The following is a 19,002-nucleotide window of genomic DNA, read 5'->3' as shown; positions in this document are numbered from 1 at the left end:
GAAACTGATTTATTTGGTATCAGTGGGAATTTGACTCATTTTGTAGAACAGCAGGAATCCCGGTCATCGTGAGATTAAACCCCACTTACAGTAAACTCATCACTGGTGTCCTTACTGTCACCATGATCAAAAATCGTTATCATGATTAAATGAATACGACAAGGTCAGGCTGCACCGGTGATAATTTAGTCGACTTTTTTGTAATGTTCGTTATAGTTTTGGTCTCGTCAGCGACAATTTGGACTGCAATACACTGGATGAGCACTCCCAATTGAGATGAGCACCACCTGAAGATAAGTTGACTTTTTATTCCTATAATTTCATTAGCCACACATAAGCAAGATAAAATGTATTAGACTGTTACGTCACGTTACAATACATGCCTGTAAAATGTGTAGTTGACTTTGTTCACATTTCGCATACATTATACTTTGGTTTATTCAAATCTTGTTAAGCGTTGCACATAATGTTACGTTACATGTTTTTCAATAACATAATAAACCAAAATACGTCATATAACCAGGAATATATTGGTCTGGAGTACTGAGGAAAAACCTTGAAAATGGGAGTATAATTCACAGTGGTTTGCAAACACGTGTTCAAGCCCGTTTACTGTGCTTCGATCTCACGACCACTTTGTAGTCCAAATTATAAATAAAACAACATGATTTAAATAATATGGAACAATAATATCAATATGCTGTCATAAATGCTCTGTAAATGCGTGCCATTCACGTGAAAGTACATTGACACTACAAGTCACAATTTCAAGGGAGTTCTGGCTTGCAGGGCAATTGAAGAGTAACAAGGAAATAACGCAACATTGAAAATGTCATAAAGAAACGTTTCTAGATTGTATGCCACATAAAACCTTTAACATAGGTGAAAATGCATATGAAGCAACATAGAGTGCAATATAGTATTCTGATTTAACGAGATAGAAACAATGATGAAAAGCATACGCACTCAAATTTTCCAGGCAATAAACACAATTTATCAAGGAAGAGCGATTGAGAGAGAACAAACATCCACTGTAGAAGAGATGCCAGCTTATTCCAGCTTCATAAGCATCTTGATTAAAGGAACGGTCTCTAAAGCTGGTATCAATTTTCGGTACTACAAAGGTATTTTGAGGCAGGTCTCAGGTTGCAATAATTTCAATTTTAAAGAAGATAACCAGGTAAACTTAATGGCAAATACTTATTAAATGCTTTGAAGGTGAACTGAGACCAATGTAGGTTCCTCTGCCTAGCTGAGCCTTTGTAGAAATCGATGTCATTCCCCAAGTTCTCATGCACCAACTTCATATTACGTTTTTAATAACGAATAAAAAACATTTACTAGTATGGAACAGCTATATTTCAGATCGAGACTTCATACAGAGAGTAACAAAACATATCAGAAGGGGAGCCTTAGTTATTCACGGCGACATTAATATATATGTTATGGAAATTAGATAAAATAAAGGCATAAGCATAAGTGGACAAATTATCAACCATCTCATAATTACTGATGAGATACTCATTGTAAAAAACAACCAATGCAAATTAATGGCAGGACTTTATTCAAGTACTCAAAAACAAATCCGAATGTATGGGATTTAGATAAATATGAGTAAGACGAAAACTAATGTTACAATAGGTTTGGTAAACAAAAGAAAACAATTGTATAGCGAACATCTGGAAAACTCATGAGAAATGAATACCTATTCATACTGAGGTTGCAGTGGTTTAGGAGCTGAACTTGACAAAATAAACATCCCAATGTGGCTCAAAAGGAACACTTTTATTCAGCGCATTTTACCTTCTACGATGTATGTATCGGAGACACTAACACTGGCAGGAACACAGGCTGAAAGTGCATAAAAATAATTTAGAGGTGCATTATCTATATATATATAAAAAAGGAAAATGTGTGAATGTGTGTCTGTTCGAAATGTTTAGCATACTTCCCAACATGCAACAAATGTGTGTGTGGCGTGAACCCGCATACAGGACTGGCGATAATCGATATCTGGTGAGCGTTTGTGGTATCGATTAAACGGGAATAGACCGATTCTAAAGAAATCTACAACCTTCGATTCCTTTGCGCGATTTAAAGATTCGAATCTTGGCGCGTGAGCGTAAGTTTTTATTTCCACCGCGCGTTTGGTTTTATTTTAATGAATGAGGTAATGATCAAAGTCTTCTTTTCATTTGTGTATGTTATGTTTTTAAAGTTTTGAAAAGTTTTCAAATATATTTTCCCCCCGGGAAACGCCGGGTACTTCCCGCTAGTAAGGAATACAATGCGAGACAGAAATAAAAACGCATGGATTAGAGAGAGAAAAAATCGAATTCGAAACATCATATTGCCTGTTAAGTAAGTGGGCTTGGATGATGGCCAATAGCTGAGACTTATGATAAAGTGGCAGATGAACTAGGGAATATGTTTGAGAGGACAACCACTGTCGAGATTAAGTGATGAGATCAGTTCATCTGGAGGAGCTAGAAGATCATGAATGATGATGATGGCCTGGGGAGGCCTTCATCTCGCAGTGGATAAAGCATTATTGATAGTGTGAAGTGGTTTGGTTTAGAACAGAGATCACAATGATAAACATATTGATTATCATTTACAATAAATAATCTTGTTCCTAAGTTGGATATTTTTTTAACTAAAATTTGACCTACTCTATCAAACACTTTACTGCATTTAGGGGAGCAAAAACTCTCTTTAGAAACCACGTGAATGGTAGGCATGTACTCTCCAGCGGATCCCCTACATTGATTAACAGTGGCACAAAGGTAAAGATCTCCCATACATACAGACATAAGATAATGTTGGGGCAAGTGCCGTTAGCGAGCACCTATGAATGTCGGCACGGCACACGATGGGGTGGGTGGCCATCACCACGCGCGGCCGCCTTTGTCCCCCCAGTCACGATATTTACACACCGCACCAGGTACTTATTTGAGGCTAAGTCGACCTTGGGGAGGCCCAGCACCGGTACAGATAATCGTTACTGGTGTAAGTGGTGTTGACCGGGTTCGTAGTATGGCACGCTAACCGCTACACTACCGCTCCCCACTAAAAGTGGCACTAATACATACATACATGATCCACATCTAATTCCTCTTACAAGGGAATATTTGCCATCCGGTTACTTCGCCTCAGTTCACTCTCTGCGAAACCTGTCGGCATGGCTTTAACTCCTTGTTTGGCCAAAATAACCTTATTTTGACAAAACATTCCCATATCTGTCCATCAGGTTATCAGGCCCCGGACTCTCGGCTTATCTCATAACGAACGCTATATGTCTGGCGCCACACTTTGCGTGAACCTGCAAGGTGATCTGCCATTATGTTTTTTTGTAGCCACTATTCTCCAGGTGTGGCCAATAGGAGGAAATGACCAACACCTCTGCACTGATAAAAAACCATTCACTTTCATTGATGCGTGTCTGACTGTATGGGTCACAAGGGCAGTCTTCAACAAAGCAACTAGAAAAATTGCTTATATGAAAACAGAAGTTGGTTTGACAGTCAGTTCTCGTCCTATACAAATTTCCGAGTCGGTGGAATGCTTAGCAACAGCGTGAGACTTAATTGAAGAGAGGGCACATCCTGAAAGAAAAAACTGTTTAACATTTATTCAGACAAATGTGAGAAGTTAATCAGTAACAAGTGACAGGACAAAAGGAACTGGGTAAAGCACAACCCACGACTTTAAAAACCCTACCGGTTGGAGTGAGATGTTGGGGCTGTTATATCAATAATCATCCACTGTCTGTACACTTAAACGCTCCATTGACCCTTGATACAGTTTGTTTTAGGAAGGTCCCCACTTTGCAATGTTGTCCAATTCAATCAACGAGTGGTTGTCATGTGAGAAGAAAACGGGAACACCTATAAAACAACCACACGATGAGGCAACGTCCACAAGTTCACACAGGTGGAGTCAAGAACCCATTTGCTGTACTGTCATGTCTTGGATACATTTCAGTCCAAGCCTAACATCACTTGATATCCCCAGGAAATCTTTCATCCAAGTGCTTACCAGGCTTAGCTTCCGATATTCAATAAGATTGGATGCATAACGGGTAATGGTATCTGTCCATGAGACATGAGGTTAGAGTGTTCAACCTACGATTGGAATTTTGCAAGTTTTTTCAGGGGTTGTCGGGACGCCACGGTGGCGAGATGTTAACTACCTCGCCTGGGGTACAAGAGATCGTGGGCTCGATCACGACCCTGACGCCTGCTGTATATTTGGAGTTTGCATGTTCTCCCCGTGGTCGCGTGGATTTTTCTCCGGGTCCTCCGGTTTTTCCCTCCGCATTTAGAATCAACATCGCGCGTTTAGAGCAGGGATCGGCAACCGCAATGAAAAGAAGAGCCATTGTTTTCGAATTCGACAACAACAACAACAAAAAGCCAAGAGCCGCAATGCATGTGATACGAGACGGTGGTCCTTAATACATAAGGTCACGAAGCAGTCTTTAAAGAGCCGCATGCGGCTTCGAAGCTGCAAGTTGCCAACCCTCGGTTTAGAGTATTTGGCTGCTATAAATGCCCACGTAATAAGCCACTTCGTTGGCCTTTCTGTTGTGGCCAGGTCGCTTCTGAAAAAGAGCTATACTGGTATAGCTCAATGCGCGTTACCTGGTAAAAAAAAAAAGTTGAGTTTAGTTTTGTTCAGTGGTTGACTAAGCCTATCATCATCCTTCCAGGGTCAGTGAAACGAGTATTTGTGAGTAGTCAACAGTGGTCGTCCTGTAGAGAGACTGGCTCTCGTCATGGGAATGTGTAATTATCACCAAACGGCTCAGTAAAGATGCTTGTCACCGAAGACTCACTTGAGCAAGAAGACACTGTATTTTTTCATTTTTTACAGATTAAGAACATGAAACGTATACGTTCTTATTTAAACACAACTCTTAAAAAAATAAACACTAATTTCTGCACGGAAACCAGATTATTTATATATTTTAAACTGCGAGCATAAATATACAATTAAACTGCTGTGTTTGCTTTCATACAGACTAATTATTTCCTTGTGACTGCATTTTCGTGTACAAGGTTCACAATACAAATGTTGCACCGTGAAGTAATGATTTACATTTTAACATCGAGGGTTTGTAGTTTGTACGTATTTTTCACACATTACAAGCTTGTGTGCCTTGCTATGCCACTCATGCTATGACCGAATGAATAAATGCAAGACTCAAAACTCATCCTTTTGGCTTAAAACATTGGGTTACTCTGGTATATAAGTGATGGAAATATTGTAGCCGGAACAATTTATTGCAAACAGCACGTGCTTTAAATTAAATTAGAATACTTTCCTACCTACACACCCACACACCTAAATTCCTTTCCTCAACAAAAAAAAGCGGCCTTTTGTCAATCCGCTGATGAATGTAGGCGTCTCCACGCCACGCTGTGTCAGTCATGGGGGTTTGTTTGACCATATTTCACCACGCTGGGCAGTGCGGGTTAGTGAAGGGGGTGGGGGTCCCAGGACCGGTTCAGATGTCACTCGCCACTGATATTAGCCGTGGCCAGGAATCAACTCACCGACTTTGTCTATTTAACTCAGACTTCATTGCACAAGGCGAGAGACCAATGAAACACTCCCCTGCAAGGAACGCAAATAGCTGGGTGTTGCGTGCTTTATTCATAATCAGAAATGGGCGAGTTAAAATATCTCAGCGTATAGTGTTAATCTAGTCCATAATCCGACTCGAATCAACACAATTCGTATCACTTTGTGGAATGTAATAAGTGGCTGCCTAATAGATAAACTGGTCTCTGTCACAGGAATGAGGTGTGTTGCACTTTTGTATCAGGACCGCCATAGGAAAACAGCACTGCCTCGTGCTCGCTTGAGAAGCGAGATACTGACTGCTCAATAGATGGAAATGACACATTCTCATGGCAAAAAACAATTTACACATATGGCAGCCATTGTTCTTAAAACCTTCCGATTGTGATATACACGTGCATGGTACAGGTACGAGTGCATTGAGACCAAAGCTATTTTTTTAGCAATAGAGGCTTGGGATGATACATATATACGATACAGTACTATATATATACACACAAACATATGAGAAAATCACTCGGAGTGCACCCGATCACATCAGATTTGGGACGCTAAGCAGAGTTGGGCCGAGCCAGTGCTAGGATGGGCGACCACATGCATAACAGCTGTCATACGCTGTGGAGCTACATTGTGGATAGCCGAGAGCAGTGCAACATAACTCATTGCTGTACTACACTTAGATCCTCCCGCGTCTATATGCTTCCCCCCTTCAATCTAGATCTGAAGTTTTCGTGACTGCAGGGATCCATACTCTGTGGTTCTTTCGGTAAAGTCACGTAGATATCAAACACGTGCCGACCGGCGTGGTGAAGTATGGTTAAATAACCCCTAAAACCCGCACCGGGTTCGTGGAGGGCAGAGCCGGATGATGACATTGCTGGGCCCCTAAGTCAGTAGTTCTTCACCTGGGTTGCGAGATGCCCTTTCTGCGGGTTTCGAGACGTGGCCAGATTTTTTTTATTAGAAGGTAAATAATCGAAAGACAAATTAAGCATGGGAACGTAAGTACAACTACTTTGTTTCATCAAACCTGTGTGTTTATTAACATTGTACTTTGTTTTACGACTGAGAACCATACGGGTGCAAGGCTGCAGTAAAGGTTAAGCAGCACTGCCCTAAGCTTTGTCAAGCTGAGGGTTCGTAAATCGAGGAACGATTGTGTATTTTTGTGATATAGGAATGAAAATAACCGTTTTAGGCATACTTATTTCGCTATCTCCTTTATTTTTCAACCTATTATGTAAAACTTGAAACTTCCCATCATTATTCTTTCGTGTTTTAGAGGCTCCCCCTAATCTGTAGCTTACTTAGCTTATGCCTAAATCCGGCACTTGCTGCTGGAGGCCCTCATCCAGCGAGTGGCATGACAAAGCTGCTTTGCCTGTACATGTACACACATATGATGATACGTATGCTACACATGTGCATGTGTAGATATCCGCATATAACACTGCTGTGCGGGCATACGGCGAGGCCAGGTGTGCTGCATTTTCCTCTCGCTCTGTGGTGACGGGATCGAGATGCTCGACCCCGAGTGAGTTTCCCCCCCCCCCCACTCTTCCACGCTTTTAAAGCTCGGGGCTTTATCAGATGGTCCCCGGTAGCCCTCTGTAAACACACGCATACCCCTGCGAGCCTCAATTAGCCTGGAAGTGCTTATTTGGCTGGAGGAATGTAGGATGTTGCCGGGTTGGAAAACTGGGCACGTGATGGCAGGCGGGAGCGAACGCGCCTCTGTCCATTAGCAGCTCATTAGCGCTGCCCACCAACCCCCAGCACACCCCCTGCCCCCCCCCCCCCTCCGTGCTGCCCTTAAACATTTGGTTGACAAAATCATGAATAGGGACGCGGAGGGGGAAGGGTAAGACGATGACGGGAGGGGGAGGGGAGTGGGTGGGGGGGGGGGGAGATGGTTTGAAGGGTGGTTGGTGAAGTCGAGGGTGGCCGATTGAGTTGAAGTCCATGCAAGACGGGCGGAGAAGAGGAGTGATGTGGGCGTTGTGGGTGATGGAAGAGGCTGTGGGTGATGGTCGACTCTGCCTCAAATGAGCACCTGGTGCGGCGGTGTGTACAAACAACGCCACTGGGGAGACAAAGGCGGCCGGGCGGGGTTCTGGCCACCCACTCCCACGTGCGCCGCGCCGGCCTTCATAGGTGCTACTCGCTAACAGCACTTGCCCCAACAGCTTGTTAAGGCTACACGGGGGATCTTTATCTTTGTGGGTGATGGTGTTCGTGTTTCCTCGACCACGCAAGCGTCTGCATGCGGGGAACAGTGGCGCAGTGGTTAGCGCACTGCGCTACGATCCCGGCGACCCGAGTCGGATTCCGGCGACAAAATATATGAACCGGTCTTGCAGGCCTCCCCTACGTCGCCTCAGCCTTAAATGGGAAGCTGGTGCGGTGTGTACTGGGAAGACAAAGGCGGCCGGGCGTGGTGCTGGCACCTATTAAGGCCACCCCGGCGCTAATCGCTAACAGCACTTGCCCCAACAGTCTGTTGAAGGTTACACGGGGGACCTTTGTTTGGTGTGGGTGATGGTGGAGAGGCGTTGGATGAAATCCAATCGCTTTGGCAACAGCGTTGGTGGATCACACATAGATATATAGATCTGTGTGCGTTCGAAACGCGTTTGCCTTCAAGGTGACGGCAAGCAAAGCCAATGATGTGTTGCTGCTGGCCTCTTGCGTGGAGCTGGCAGTGTGAATGCTGAGAGTCAAAGCCCTCTCCAGGTCTCCGTATTTCGTCGACCCCACGGCACTTGCCTCTTCAGGGTGGTCCAGATGTCTTGTGACCCCCCTCCCCCCAATTTATTGACCGCCTACACCCCCCCCCTTGAAAATTCATTTCTGTTATAAATAAACCTTACTTAAAAAAATATTAAGTTAAAAATAATTAAATTGGGGTCAAGACGCATCTGGACCATCTCGTAACAATGAGTGGCTATATCTGTGTACGTCCGTCGATTGTACGGTGAACTAATCCTGCATCCCTCCACCAATCCAGTGCATAACGTGTGAATTATTTTATGCAATTTGTGCAAAGAGGTCGAAATTATGACAGAAGCTGTATTTGCAACCAGATCATTCGGTGCATCGATCCCGGCGCGTTCTATTATTTTCAATAAATAGCCCGCTGCATGACGAACTCCCCGTTTCAAAATCGGACATCGGATAGGCGCGTGATGACGAACCTCAACGTGAGTACGTCGACTGACCTGGTGAGTGTCGGGTGAGTGTCGGGTGAGTGGTGAGTGTCGAGTGAGTGGTGAGAGTGCGTGGCGGGGTTGAGGAGTGTGCTTGGAAAGTCGCCCGTATGGACAGGCAGCCCACTTGTACTCGGTAAGGAATTATGGACGAAATATATCATAAGCAGGACCCCCTTAAAAACAATCTCGCGACTCCGTGAGGAATACTTTGATAAATATATATCAAGTGTTCGTGTCTCCGTGCTCAATCGAGCACGTTGGTGGCCTTGATCCAGCGATGGAAATTCTCCATTCACGTGGTGGGAGTCAGTCTTACAATGGACAGCAAATGTTGACTTTCCACAAAATTGTACTTGTTTTATATATATACTAGAAGCATGATGGGCTGAGTCCACCTCATCCAGAAAATATTCTCGCAGCCTTTACGTTGAGCATCAGCAACGAATATGTGCATCTTTAAAAGACTTAAAGAAGAGTAGAAGTGCGTGGCTTTTCCGAACCTGAAATCTGGTAATGTAGGGCATTCAAATAGAGCCGGCTTACACAGTGGTCCTATACAATAGTGGTTTGGTACAATAGTGTACAATTTGGATTTATTAAGCGTTTAAGCGAGTTTTAATTCTCAGCGCGAGCGTCCTGCTGAGAGTCGAGCAAATGCGATTAAAGTGAAAGAGGGCCCCTTACTCGACAAACCAGTTTCCATGCCTTTTATCATGCCCGTGGCAGAATGTGCCACAGCTGTGAATGGACATCTCGGGCAGGCATCGACAAAGCCATACGGGGCAACTCGCTTCCTTTTGTGTGGGCGCATCTTAAACCAGCGCCCACGTCTTAAAGGGATGCTCCATGCCCACACAAAATCTCGCCGATCACCAGCATTGATTTCAAGTTTGCTTGACCCTTGCCGAATGTCGAAACCAGTACGGAGTTTTCTTGCATTGAATCAGTGCTTGCTGAGGTTAACTCCCCGAGGGCCGTGGGGCCGATGGGTTGTGTAAATGATACTTTAATTTGTGTTGCTTTGAGAGAAAGATATATGAAGTGAGCGTATTTTATCTGCTTGTCAACAACAACAACAAAGCGAGAATTCTTTGCACGGTCGTGAGATACTCAAAAGCGCGAAAGACGACGAGTCTCACGGATTGCCTGTGAGACTCGCCGCCTTTCCCATAATATGCCTTTGTATTGGGGCTTACGGTTTAATTGTAGTAGTGATAGTGGTGATAGTGATGATAATATTTGGTGATGTTGATGTTTCTGATGATAATTATGTCAATGATGGAGGTAAAGATGGTAATTAGTGACTGACTTTGGTGACGAATGATTTATGGATGCCAAATAGGAGGATGCCATTTGTGATATTAATTATTGTGATGGTAATTGATAGTGATGATATTAATAATTTATGTGATCGATAATGGTTGATGTCAATGTGCCATGAAAAAGGGGCCATTGCCCAAAACGTCATAGATTTTTATGTTTTTCCTTTTAAGGCCTCAGTGTTAATGACGAAAGCGTTGAGTTTGTTGTTATTTGAGCTTGTGCACCATTGATAACGCAATATCACACAAAAAACGTGTGGTCATGATCGTGAAGATGATTTTGCTTTGTGATGAATAATGATTGGAATTAAATTATTGTAGCTCCGTTTATGCAAATTGCATCTAAAAGCACTGTAGAATTTGTAATGCCTGGTTTTCACTGATTATGACGATTTTATTTGGTGATGTTTTTTTAATGACAATACGGTATACTCAACGGTAATAATGAATGATTCATGCCAATTAGATTTCCTCATGTTGATTATTTAACAATTATAATTGGTTATAATTCATTGTTAGTTGTGCAATATTTTTTAAGGACCCTGTACTCATTCTCTGCAATATTCATGTTTTTGCTTTGTTGTTGTGCTCACGCAACATGGATCTCCCTTCTTCTTGGTTCTTTCGGTAAAGTCACGTAGAAGGGAAATAATACAATACTAAAAATAAAACATAATAAAATAAAATGTTCACGACGTTTCGGCCACAACACAAGAGGACGGCTGCTTGTGTTGTGGCCGAAACGTCGTGAGAATTTTATTTTATTATGTTTTATTTTTATTCTTTTATTATTTCCTTTCTACGTGACTTTACCGAAAGAACCAAGAAGATGAATCCCTGCAGTCATGATAGCTTAAAATCGAAATTTGGATCTCCCTTGTAAAATATCCGGGAAACTGGCTAAACTGGATCAACTGTGTAACAAATTAAAGAAATCTTTATTTGAAGATCAAATAAAATAAACTCCAATCTCTTATGAAGATAATGTTGTCAGTTAGGTCTGATGTTAATTATGATGTTTTTTTTTTACTTTAAACTCATTTAGCTAATTCCTATTGGGTCTTCTTGGATGTGAAAGAAGACTGGAGAAAACCCTAACATATGAGATGGTAACACTCACATTTCACGCAAATTTATAAACTAAGTACCTCTGCTAAAATTAGTTTTAGCCACTGCTTATCTCTGTTGATGGCCATTAACCATTGGTGGAAACTTTCAACCTCACAAATTGTTAAGTAGCTGCTTTCACCACAATTCCATTCAGTTATATGCATTATCGGACTGGACCAATAAGACAACATGGAAGCTTTAAATAAAATCACAAGACAGAAATAGAATTCAATTTGAAAAATATATATTTCAACAAGTATCAACTTAGCAAGTGAAGCGTTGGTAAAATAGCATATAAATTAATTGGTGTATTTTCACTGGAATGCATCAACAATCATACATATGTAAACACGTGTTCCTAAATACATAGTAGCTGTACATTATTTACACAGCATATACTTCTCAATGGTAATTGGCATACATATATAACAACAGCAACAATAATGAATGCACAGCAGCCTAAGGTTTGTACAATATCAGAATCTCTTTAAGTGACTTAAGGTATCCAAGAGTTATTCTCTTCATTGACAGTAGATTTAATAATTACCAACTGCTGCGAGAATGAGAAAACAAACGTATGAACTGTACCCTCTACTTCATTCATTCACTATACAGTATTCACATAAGGGACAACACGGAGGCATGAATTAATCAATTATACTTGAAAAATGTGAGGTGCCTTTGCATTGCCAGGTACGATTGAACGGTTGATTGCCGTCCTTAATTTCTTCCAGTGAGAGCTTCCATGTTGTTGTGCATTCTGTGAGCACTACATAATTACTTCAGTCCAATTTGTATCCCTGCTCAAGACAGAAGCAGGGCAGTGTGCATCACCACTGGTGGCCCTAAGCCACGAGTGTAAATCTCACATTTTTGTCACAGGGGCAAATGTTCCATACTTCAACCAGCTTCCCACAAAGTAGATTCCATTTTTGGATTGACGTGTGTGAATCTGATGAATTGACGATTTGGATGTTGGAGAGTTAGATGGCACCTGTATTTGTTGCAGGTCTTAAGCCAGTGGTAAAAAATTCCACAGTCATATACTAGGTGCCATTATCGCCACAAAATAAGCACTGTAGAATGAAATCAATAGGGAGTTGCAGGTATGAAATATGGTTCCCTCTGCCATAAGAATGCGGAATTTCCACCACTGGTTTAGGGCCATTAATGTAGATGAGAATATCGAATGTGTTACAGCAGTAAAGCAGTGGTGACATCCCGTATACATTGACTATAGTATTGGGTTATCAGGTTCATAATGGAGGTTCCTTTGTAATTGTAACAATCGGCGAAGTTGCATCATTATCACAGTACTTGAACGATGGAAAATTACGAGTTTAAATTATGTTTATGGAGAGCCAAATCAGCCCTTAATCCTTCAAAGGATAATAAAAAATAAACACCACTTCATAGGAAATCAAAAGCAGTTATATATAAAAACATGGGAATGTGTAATGTTCGCTGTTGGCTCAGGGTCACGAATTGAGACGTGCATAACCCAATGTTTGTTTGAGAAGAAAAACTATTTGACTCTTATTCCGATTTGGTCCCCTTAAGAGTACGAAGCATTGCCTACAATTTTGCATGAATAATTGGACTGAATATTGGGGTGTCTGTGTTTCTAACTTCCTATGGGTATTCTCCAGCATTGTTTCAATTAGTGTATTGATCATTATTGAGGTCACCTATAAGTGTCCTCTTGAAGATCCCTCTAATTGACCAATACGTCGAGGCTCCCTCACCATCGGCTGGCCCATGTGTCCTACACGTGGGAAAAGGGCAGCTGCTTCGGGTACGATCCAGACCCTCTTCCGGCTCCGATCGGGGACCTGTGCCTCTTCCCTGAGCGCCAAGCCCGGCACCTCTTGTAAAACCTCTTCCATGACCCGGCCGTCTTGCCCGACCAGATCCATGCACCCGACGTGATGCCACCCACCAGGCACACAAAGTACTTGAGCATGAACACCGCAAAGTCTGGCCGGGCACCCGGTTCGGGCAGGTGACCTGACCCAGGTCCACACGCACTGGGATCCACGGAGAAGCCACCATCGCCGCCGACACCGCCACCGCATACCAGGGTTCGCTCCCAGCTGTCGCGGTGCTGCTGCTCGTACAGGTTGCACACAACCGCCACGGCCGCGGGCACCGTGTAGAGCACAGCGAATACCCCGATGCGGACCATGAGCCGCTCCAGTTTCTCCGTCTTGGCGCCTCCGGGATTCGCGCTGCTGCACAATGAGAAACGGGCGGCGGTGATTGGATGAGCGCGGTGTCGTGAACACGAGCAATGAAGAGTGGTTCAAAACTTGAAATGCCACCCGGCGCAATGGGGAGGAGGAAAGAGTTGTCGGGGCATAGCGTAATAGCCTGCAAATTTCTGGCTCTGCCTCTATTCCTGACAAACTAGCAATAATCCTCCCGTTGACCCTAACCCTACCTATAATCCCACCCCTTTGCGAGGAACCTTTTAATGTTTCGTTTGTTTTTCAGTTTTTGGCGTTTACAGGGTTGTGTACACGAGAGATGTCGCAACATTTGGTCAGCAGTGACAGATTAACTCACCCCCACCTCTACCCCCCAACTCAGCTCGCTCAATGTCCTTCATGGCCCTCCTTGGGCTACTTAGCATGGGCGCCCTTATATACTTGCATCCCCAACTTCAAAATCATTCTCGTGCCCCTACTTGACGTCAGCAGTGGAAATGAATAGCCTAATGACGGTACACTCGGCAACAGAGGCGCGGGGCTGAGTGCCACACAGTATCCGACCACAGAGGGCCCCAGACTTAGCATTTGTTAACCATAATCCTTCATTCTGAACAATTGTTTTAACTAAAATAGTATTGCTATCCAATCCAGTTAATTGCTTAAGCTAGAGTTTAATTGTGGCGGGTCTAAAGTACAACCATTGTTGATATTGCACAAATGTGCCAATGCCTGAGGTTTGAACTGCAACATTCCATGAATGGAGCCCTTTAATGACAGAGCCACGCTGCCAGATAGTATAGAGTGGTGTCCTGAAAGGGGGGTAGGCTGCGTGTTAGACTGTAGCACAGTGCGAATATAAAAACAAACGAGACAAAGATCCCTCGTATAGCTGTAACAGGCTGTTGGGGCAAGTGCTGTTAGCGAGCAACTATGGAGGCCGACACGGCACACGAGAGGGTGGGTGGCTAGCACCACGCCCGGCCGCCTTGGTCTCCCTAGCGGCGATGCTTAAACACCGCACCAGGTACTTATTTGAGGCTGAGTCGACCTAGGGGAGGCCAGGACCGGTTCAGATAATCGTCACCGGTGTTGGCCGTGAGCGGGAATGGAACTCGAGACGCCGGGTTCGTAACGCAGTGCGCTAACCACTACACCACCGCTCCCCACAGTGCTAATGACACCTCAATCATAGACAGGTCTTCATAATGTTTTATACTAGCTATTAAATCTGATCTAGCCTTAACCTCAGTTACCTTAGCACTCGACAAAATACAGACCTTGCGAGTAAGCTTAATTTCGATCAAAGCCTATAGATTGTCTGCAAATTTAACAGCCCTCCTTGTCAGAACCATCATATTATACTGGTCACTAAAACTAACACTCGCAGTTCCATGAATATTAGCTCCGTCGCTAACCCTAACATAACACTAAAGTATAAGCTAACATTAACTTCGGCTTGAACCCTAATCTTCAATATACCTCTCCCGCACAGCATCCTCATGCTGATATTAGCATGGCCTTATAAGTTCAACATACATACTTAGCATAAACTCAAAGGTTAGATCATCATCATTAGAACTCCTTTGCCAGTACCAAAATACAATAACAAGGCCTTTCCCATTTTTCTGGCAACAAAACTGAAACCTTTTTACAAGGATTCATGTCTGCATTAACCACAATACTTGCACCAATTGAGACGAGGCTCAAAAGAAAGCTGTCTCTGGTGTGGACCAATCAGTTTCAAGGACAATGCATATATTATCAGTGTTGTTTTTGTTTGAATTTTGACTGCAAATATTGTGGTTAATGCAGACATGAATCCTTGTAAAAAGGTTTCAGTTTTGTTGCCAGAAAAAGGGGGAAAGGCCCTGTGATTATCAAAGGATAGAGTTACCACTGGCATCATCTCAACCCAAAACATCAACGGTAATACTATTTAAAAAAATACACCCATATGGTTAAACATCCATGCTCACAACAGCGACCCTTCCTTTATTGCTTAATCACCATCACAGCACGCACCTCTGCATCAGCTGCTGCTGTTGCGTCAGCTGCTGCACCTGCTGCATCTGCTGCTGCTGCTGTTTGATGGCGTTGCGGATCCGAAAGAGCGCCACCAACCCCGCCAGCAGGAACGCCGTGCCCATCAGCAGGTAAGCGACCAGTGGAGCCAGCACGAAGCCGCGGAGGTTGTCCAGGCTCTGGTTGCCCACGGAGCAGATCCCGGCCACGGGGTCCCCATCCACGGCGTTCATCGCCAGCGCGGCGATGGCTTTAATGCTTGGCAGGAGCCAGGCGGCCAGGTGATAATACTGCGAGTAGCCGGCTATGGCCTCGCTGCCCCACTTCAATCCCGCGGCCATGAACCAGGTGAGGGACAGGATGACCCACCACACGCAGCCAGCCATTCCGAAGAAGTAAGTGAGCAGGAAGACGGCAGTGCAGAGCGCAGGTCCGGAGCTCGCAGTAGAGGACGTGGTGCCAGTCCGCGCTGCACGCCACCGCCTCGTGGCCCGCCACCATCCGCACGATGTAGCCGAGCGACGCCAGCATGCAGCACAGCGACAGGAAGATGATGGGCCGCTCCGGGTACTTGAAGCGCTCCATGTCAATGAGGAACGTGCTCACGGTGGCGAACGTGGCCACGAAGCACAGCGACGACCACAGCCCGATCCAGAAGGACGCGAACGTGCGCTGCTCCCGCCCGAGGAACGGCGAGTGGCAGGGCGTCGCGCAATTGCGCACCTGCCCCGTGCGCACGCGGTCGTAGAGGACGTGGCGAGGGCTCGAGATGCGCACCAGGGGAGCCCTGCAGCCGCAGATCGGCTCGCACTCCGCGCTGCCCCCGATCACTCTGCCCCTACCTCCTCCTCCTCCTGCCGCACCTGGCTGCCTTCCCCCGTCTCTGGGCGGCACCTGCCTTTCGGTCACGTCGGAGGAGGGGATGCCACCGTCGCCTTGGCCCGCAGGCGCCCCCGGGGGATGCCCCGCGTCGTTGCGGTTGTGGTCCATGCAGAGGCTGTCGGGTGAGCCTTGCTCGGGCAGGCGGTCGCAGCGCATGCGGTCGGGCCACGCGAACCCGTACTGGCGCATGAGCGGCGCGCAGCCGGCGCGGGCCCTCTCGCACACCGAGCGGCACGGGGGCAGCGGCTGCTTGTAGTCCTCCAGGCAGATCGGAGTGTACATGCTGCACAGGAAGAAGCGCAGGTCCGGCGAGCAGTGGATTTCGACGAGCGGCCAGAACTGGTGCACCTCGAGGCCGGCCTCCTCCTGCGAGTCGTGGCGAAAGTCGTTGGGCATGTACGTGTGGTTGTAGCCGATGCCTCTGCACATGGGTACCGTGATCTCCTGGCACACGGGGTCCCGCGCGAGAGATGTGGATGGAGCGCAGATGAGCAGCAGAAGCATCTTCATGGTTGTCTTCATCGTCATCTTCATTTCCAGCAACGGTAGCAGCAGCAGCAGCAACATCGCTAGCGATAGTGCAGTGTAGATTTTCGAGCCTGTGGTTCTCGAGAAATTGAATCAGAAAGACGACGGCTGCGAAATCGTGGTTTAAAGTTTTGTTTCGCGTGTTGGAATTGTGAATGGACGCAGTTCATGAAAGCGCGGCTCTCAACGAGGGCGCATCCCCGCGAGAACCCAAGTCCAGGCTGAGCGGTAACAGTTAGTTTTGCATTCTTGGCTTTTGCCCAAAAGCTTCCAAAAATGCACTTCTTGTCATCAATACTAATGACAATTCTGATATCTATAAACTCGCTTTATCCCACCAATGACACGAAAGAACTGCGATGACATTCGCTTGAATATGCTACTTACACGGATTGCCTTGGACAAATCGGAGGAGTCTCACGACACACAGATGTAGAAGCACTCACTAAACACAGAATCGCGCGGCAGAAGTGTTTAGCGGACCGCACAGCGCCCATCCTCCTTATGTAATCAATGCGAGAGGAGCCAAAGGGACGAGGCTTGGGTCGCAGAGCCTCGCTCCGCCTTCATCCCAAGTCGCGTGGCCAATCAGCCCCAGCAGCTCCGCGCTCTGTGGGGGTCTCTGCGGGGGGCGAGTTTGTTCGCAGAAGCGAGGGATGAGTGAGGTTGGGTGGAAGGGTGGGGGGAAGGCACTGAGCCGTGGAGCTGCAGGAGGAGTTGGGTGATGGGGGCACTGGAGGAGGTGATGGCCCAGGATGTGTGGGGTGGTGAGTGCGAGAATTCAAACAAAACAATTAAAAAAGACCAGGGGGTGGCAAGGTAGAATTTACGGCAATGGATGGGCGTTTATTCGAACACAAGTTTAGGGACTGCTGGAATAGTAGTGGTCATTTAGAGCTATCTCCATAGTCTATACAGGGATGTGTCCGCCGTGTATACGGACGCGTGGCAGTCAGAAAGTCACGGCGTACGAGGGGGTGGTGTGGTCAGCACCACGCCCGGTGGCCTTTGTCTCCCCAGTGAACCCGATGTTCACACACAGCGCGCGAGGGTAGATCGTACTGGCAAGAGTCAAGCAACACAGCAAACAGCGCGTGCGTTGTTGTGGCAGTGCGCTTTTCCCCGCAGGCCCTTTTCAATCATCCGCAAAAATCGCGCCCACCGCTTCCTTTGTTTGTGCCATCGCCAGGAGGTGTTTGCCTAATCACCACCTCGCATACGATTAGGGGACCTCTAATCCAGCCATTCCCGTGTCAGGGACACAGCGTTCGTGGAAGTTGTGCCACGTAGACTCGGGTTGGAAAAACATCTCACCGTCCCCACCTTTGTCATTAGGTGACCGAATGTCCCCTTATTTTCATCGTACATCATAGAATACAGATGATTTGGTGACACTGCGTTGTTGGCTGTAGCGCACAAGCACTAATAACAGCAAACTCAACTCATTCGTCAGTGGCGCTGCCTTGAAAAAAGAAAACAGAATGGGCGCTTTGAGTGGCAGTTTTGTGGCCGAAAGGCGCCACGTGTTTAAGCAAAAATGTATTTGACTTGACAATAATAGGCGACGTTTTGGGCAATGGCACTTCTTCACGTTACTCGTTTTTTACGTGCTATGAAGGGCCATTGGCCGAAACGTCACATTACGCATTATAATCATGGTGAACCATTTATAGATAGCCCGTTTATATCCAGTGATCCTCTTGTGTCTTCTCAACAGACGGTTGGACTTTATGACAGCGATGGCTCCACTTCTTACAGAGAATGTCTTATGATGAAACGAGTGCAATGGTATTGGTGGGAGATGTTTGAGATGCTTCTAAATAAAGTATTGTCTCTGCTCCAATGTATCCCGATTATATTAGTGGGGTATCTGTAAATGAATCACTCGGTAATACAAAGACATATCCCAGTACCGTGTAACCAATTTGCCATACAGTGCTATTAGCGGTACGAGTTAAGGCACACACGCATATATATGTGCACACATATGCATAAGTACAGCTCCTTTGCCAATCCACTGCTGGATGAGGGCCTCCCCACACCATACGGGGCATGGGGGTTATTTTTTCCATACTTCATCACGCCGATCAGTAGGGCTTGGTAAAGGTTGGGGGGGGGGGGGATAGACTTGGG

The 19,002-nt window shown here is 45.7% G+C and overlaps 2 protein-coding genes across 3 annotated transcripts in view; both read right to left on the bottom strand.

Moving 5' to 3' along the window:
• LOC133344908 (uncharacterized) overlaps positions 1–19,002 on the bottom strand; it is an 842,858-nt gene that overhangs the window by 433,635 nt on the left and 390,221 nt on the right. The window lies entirely within an intron of this gene.
• LOC133344900 (frizzled-8-like) lies at positions 11,455–17,364 on the bottom strand. Its single transcript, XM_061555213.1, is given in 3 exon segments — positions 11,455–13,458; positions 15,460–15,897; positions 15,899–17,364. Coding segments are annotated over 3 exon segments (1,914 nt in total). The 5' UTR covers positions 16,909–17,364; the 3' UTR covers positions 11,455–12,992.

Source organism: Lethenteron reissneri, chromosome 20, assembly GCF_015708825.2.
Source record: "Lethenteron reissneri isolate LAM-NWPU_2019-01 chromosome 20, ASM1570882v1, whole genome shotgun sequence".
NCBI classification, from domain to species: domain Eukaryota; kingdom Metazoa; phylum Chordata; class Hyperoartia; order Petromyzontiformes; family Petromyzontidae; genus Lethenteron; species Lethenteron reissneri.
Note: the sequence above shows the minus strand (reverse complement) of the source record. Positions and strands in the feature narration are given on the sequence as shown.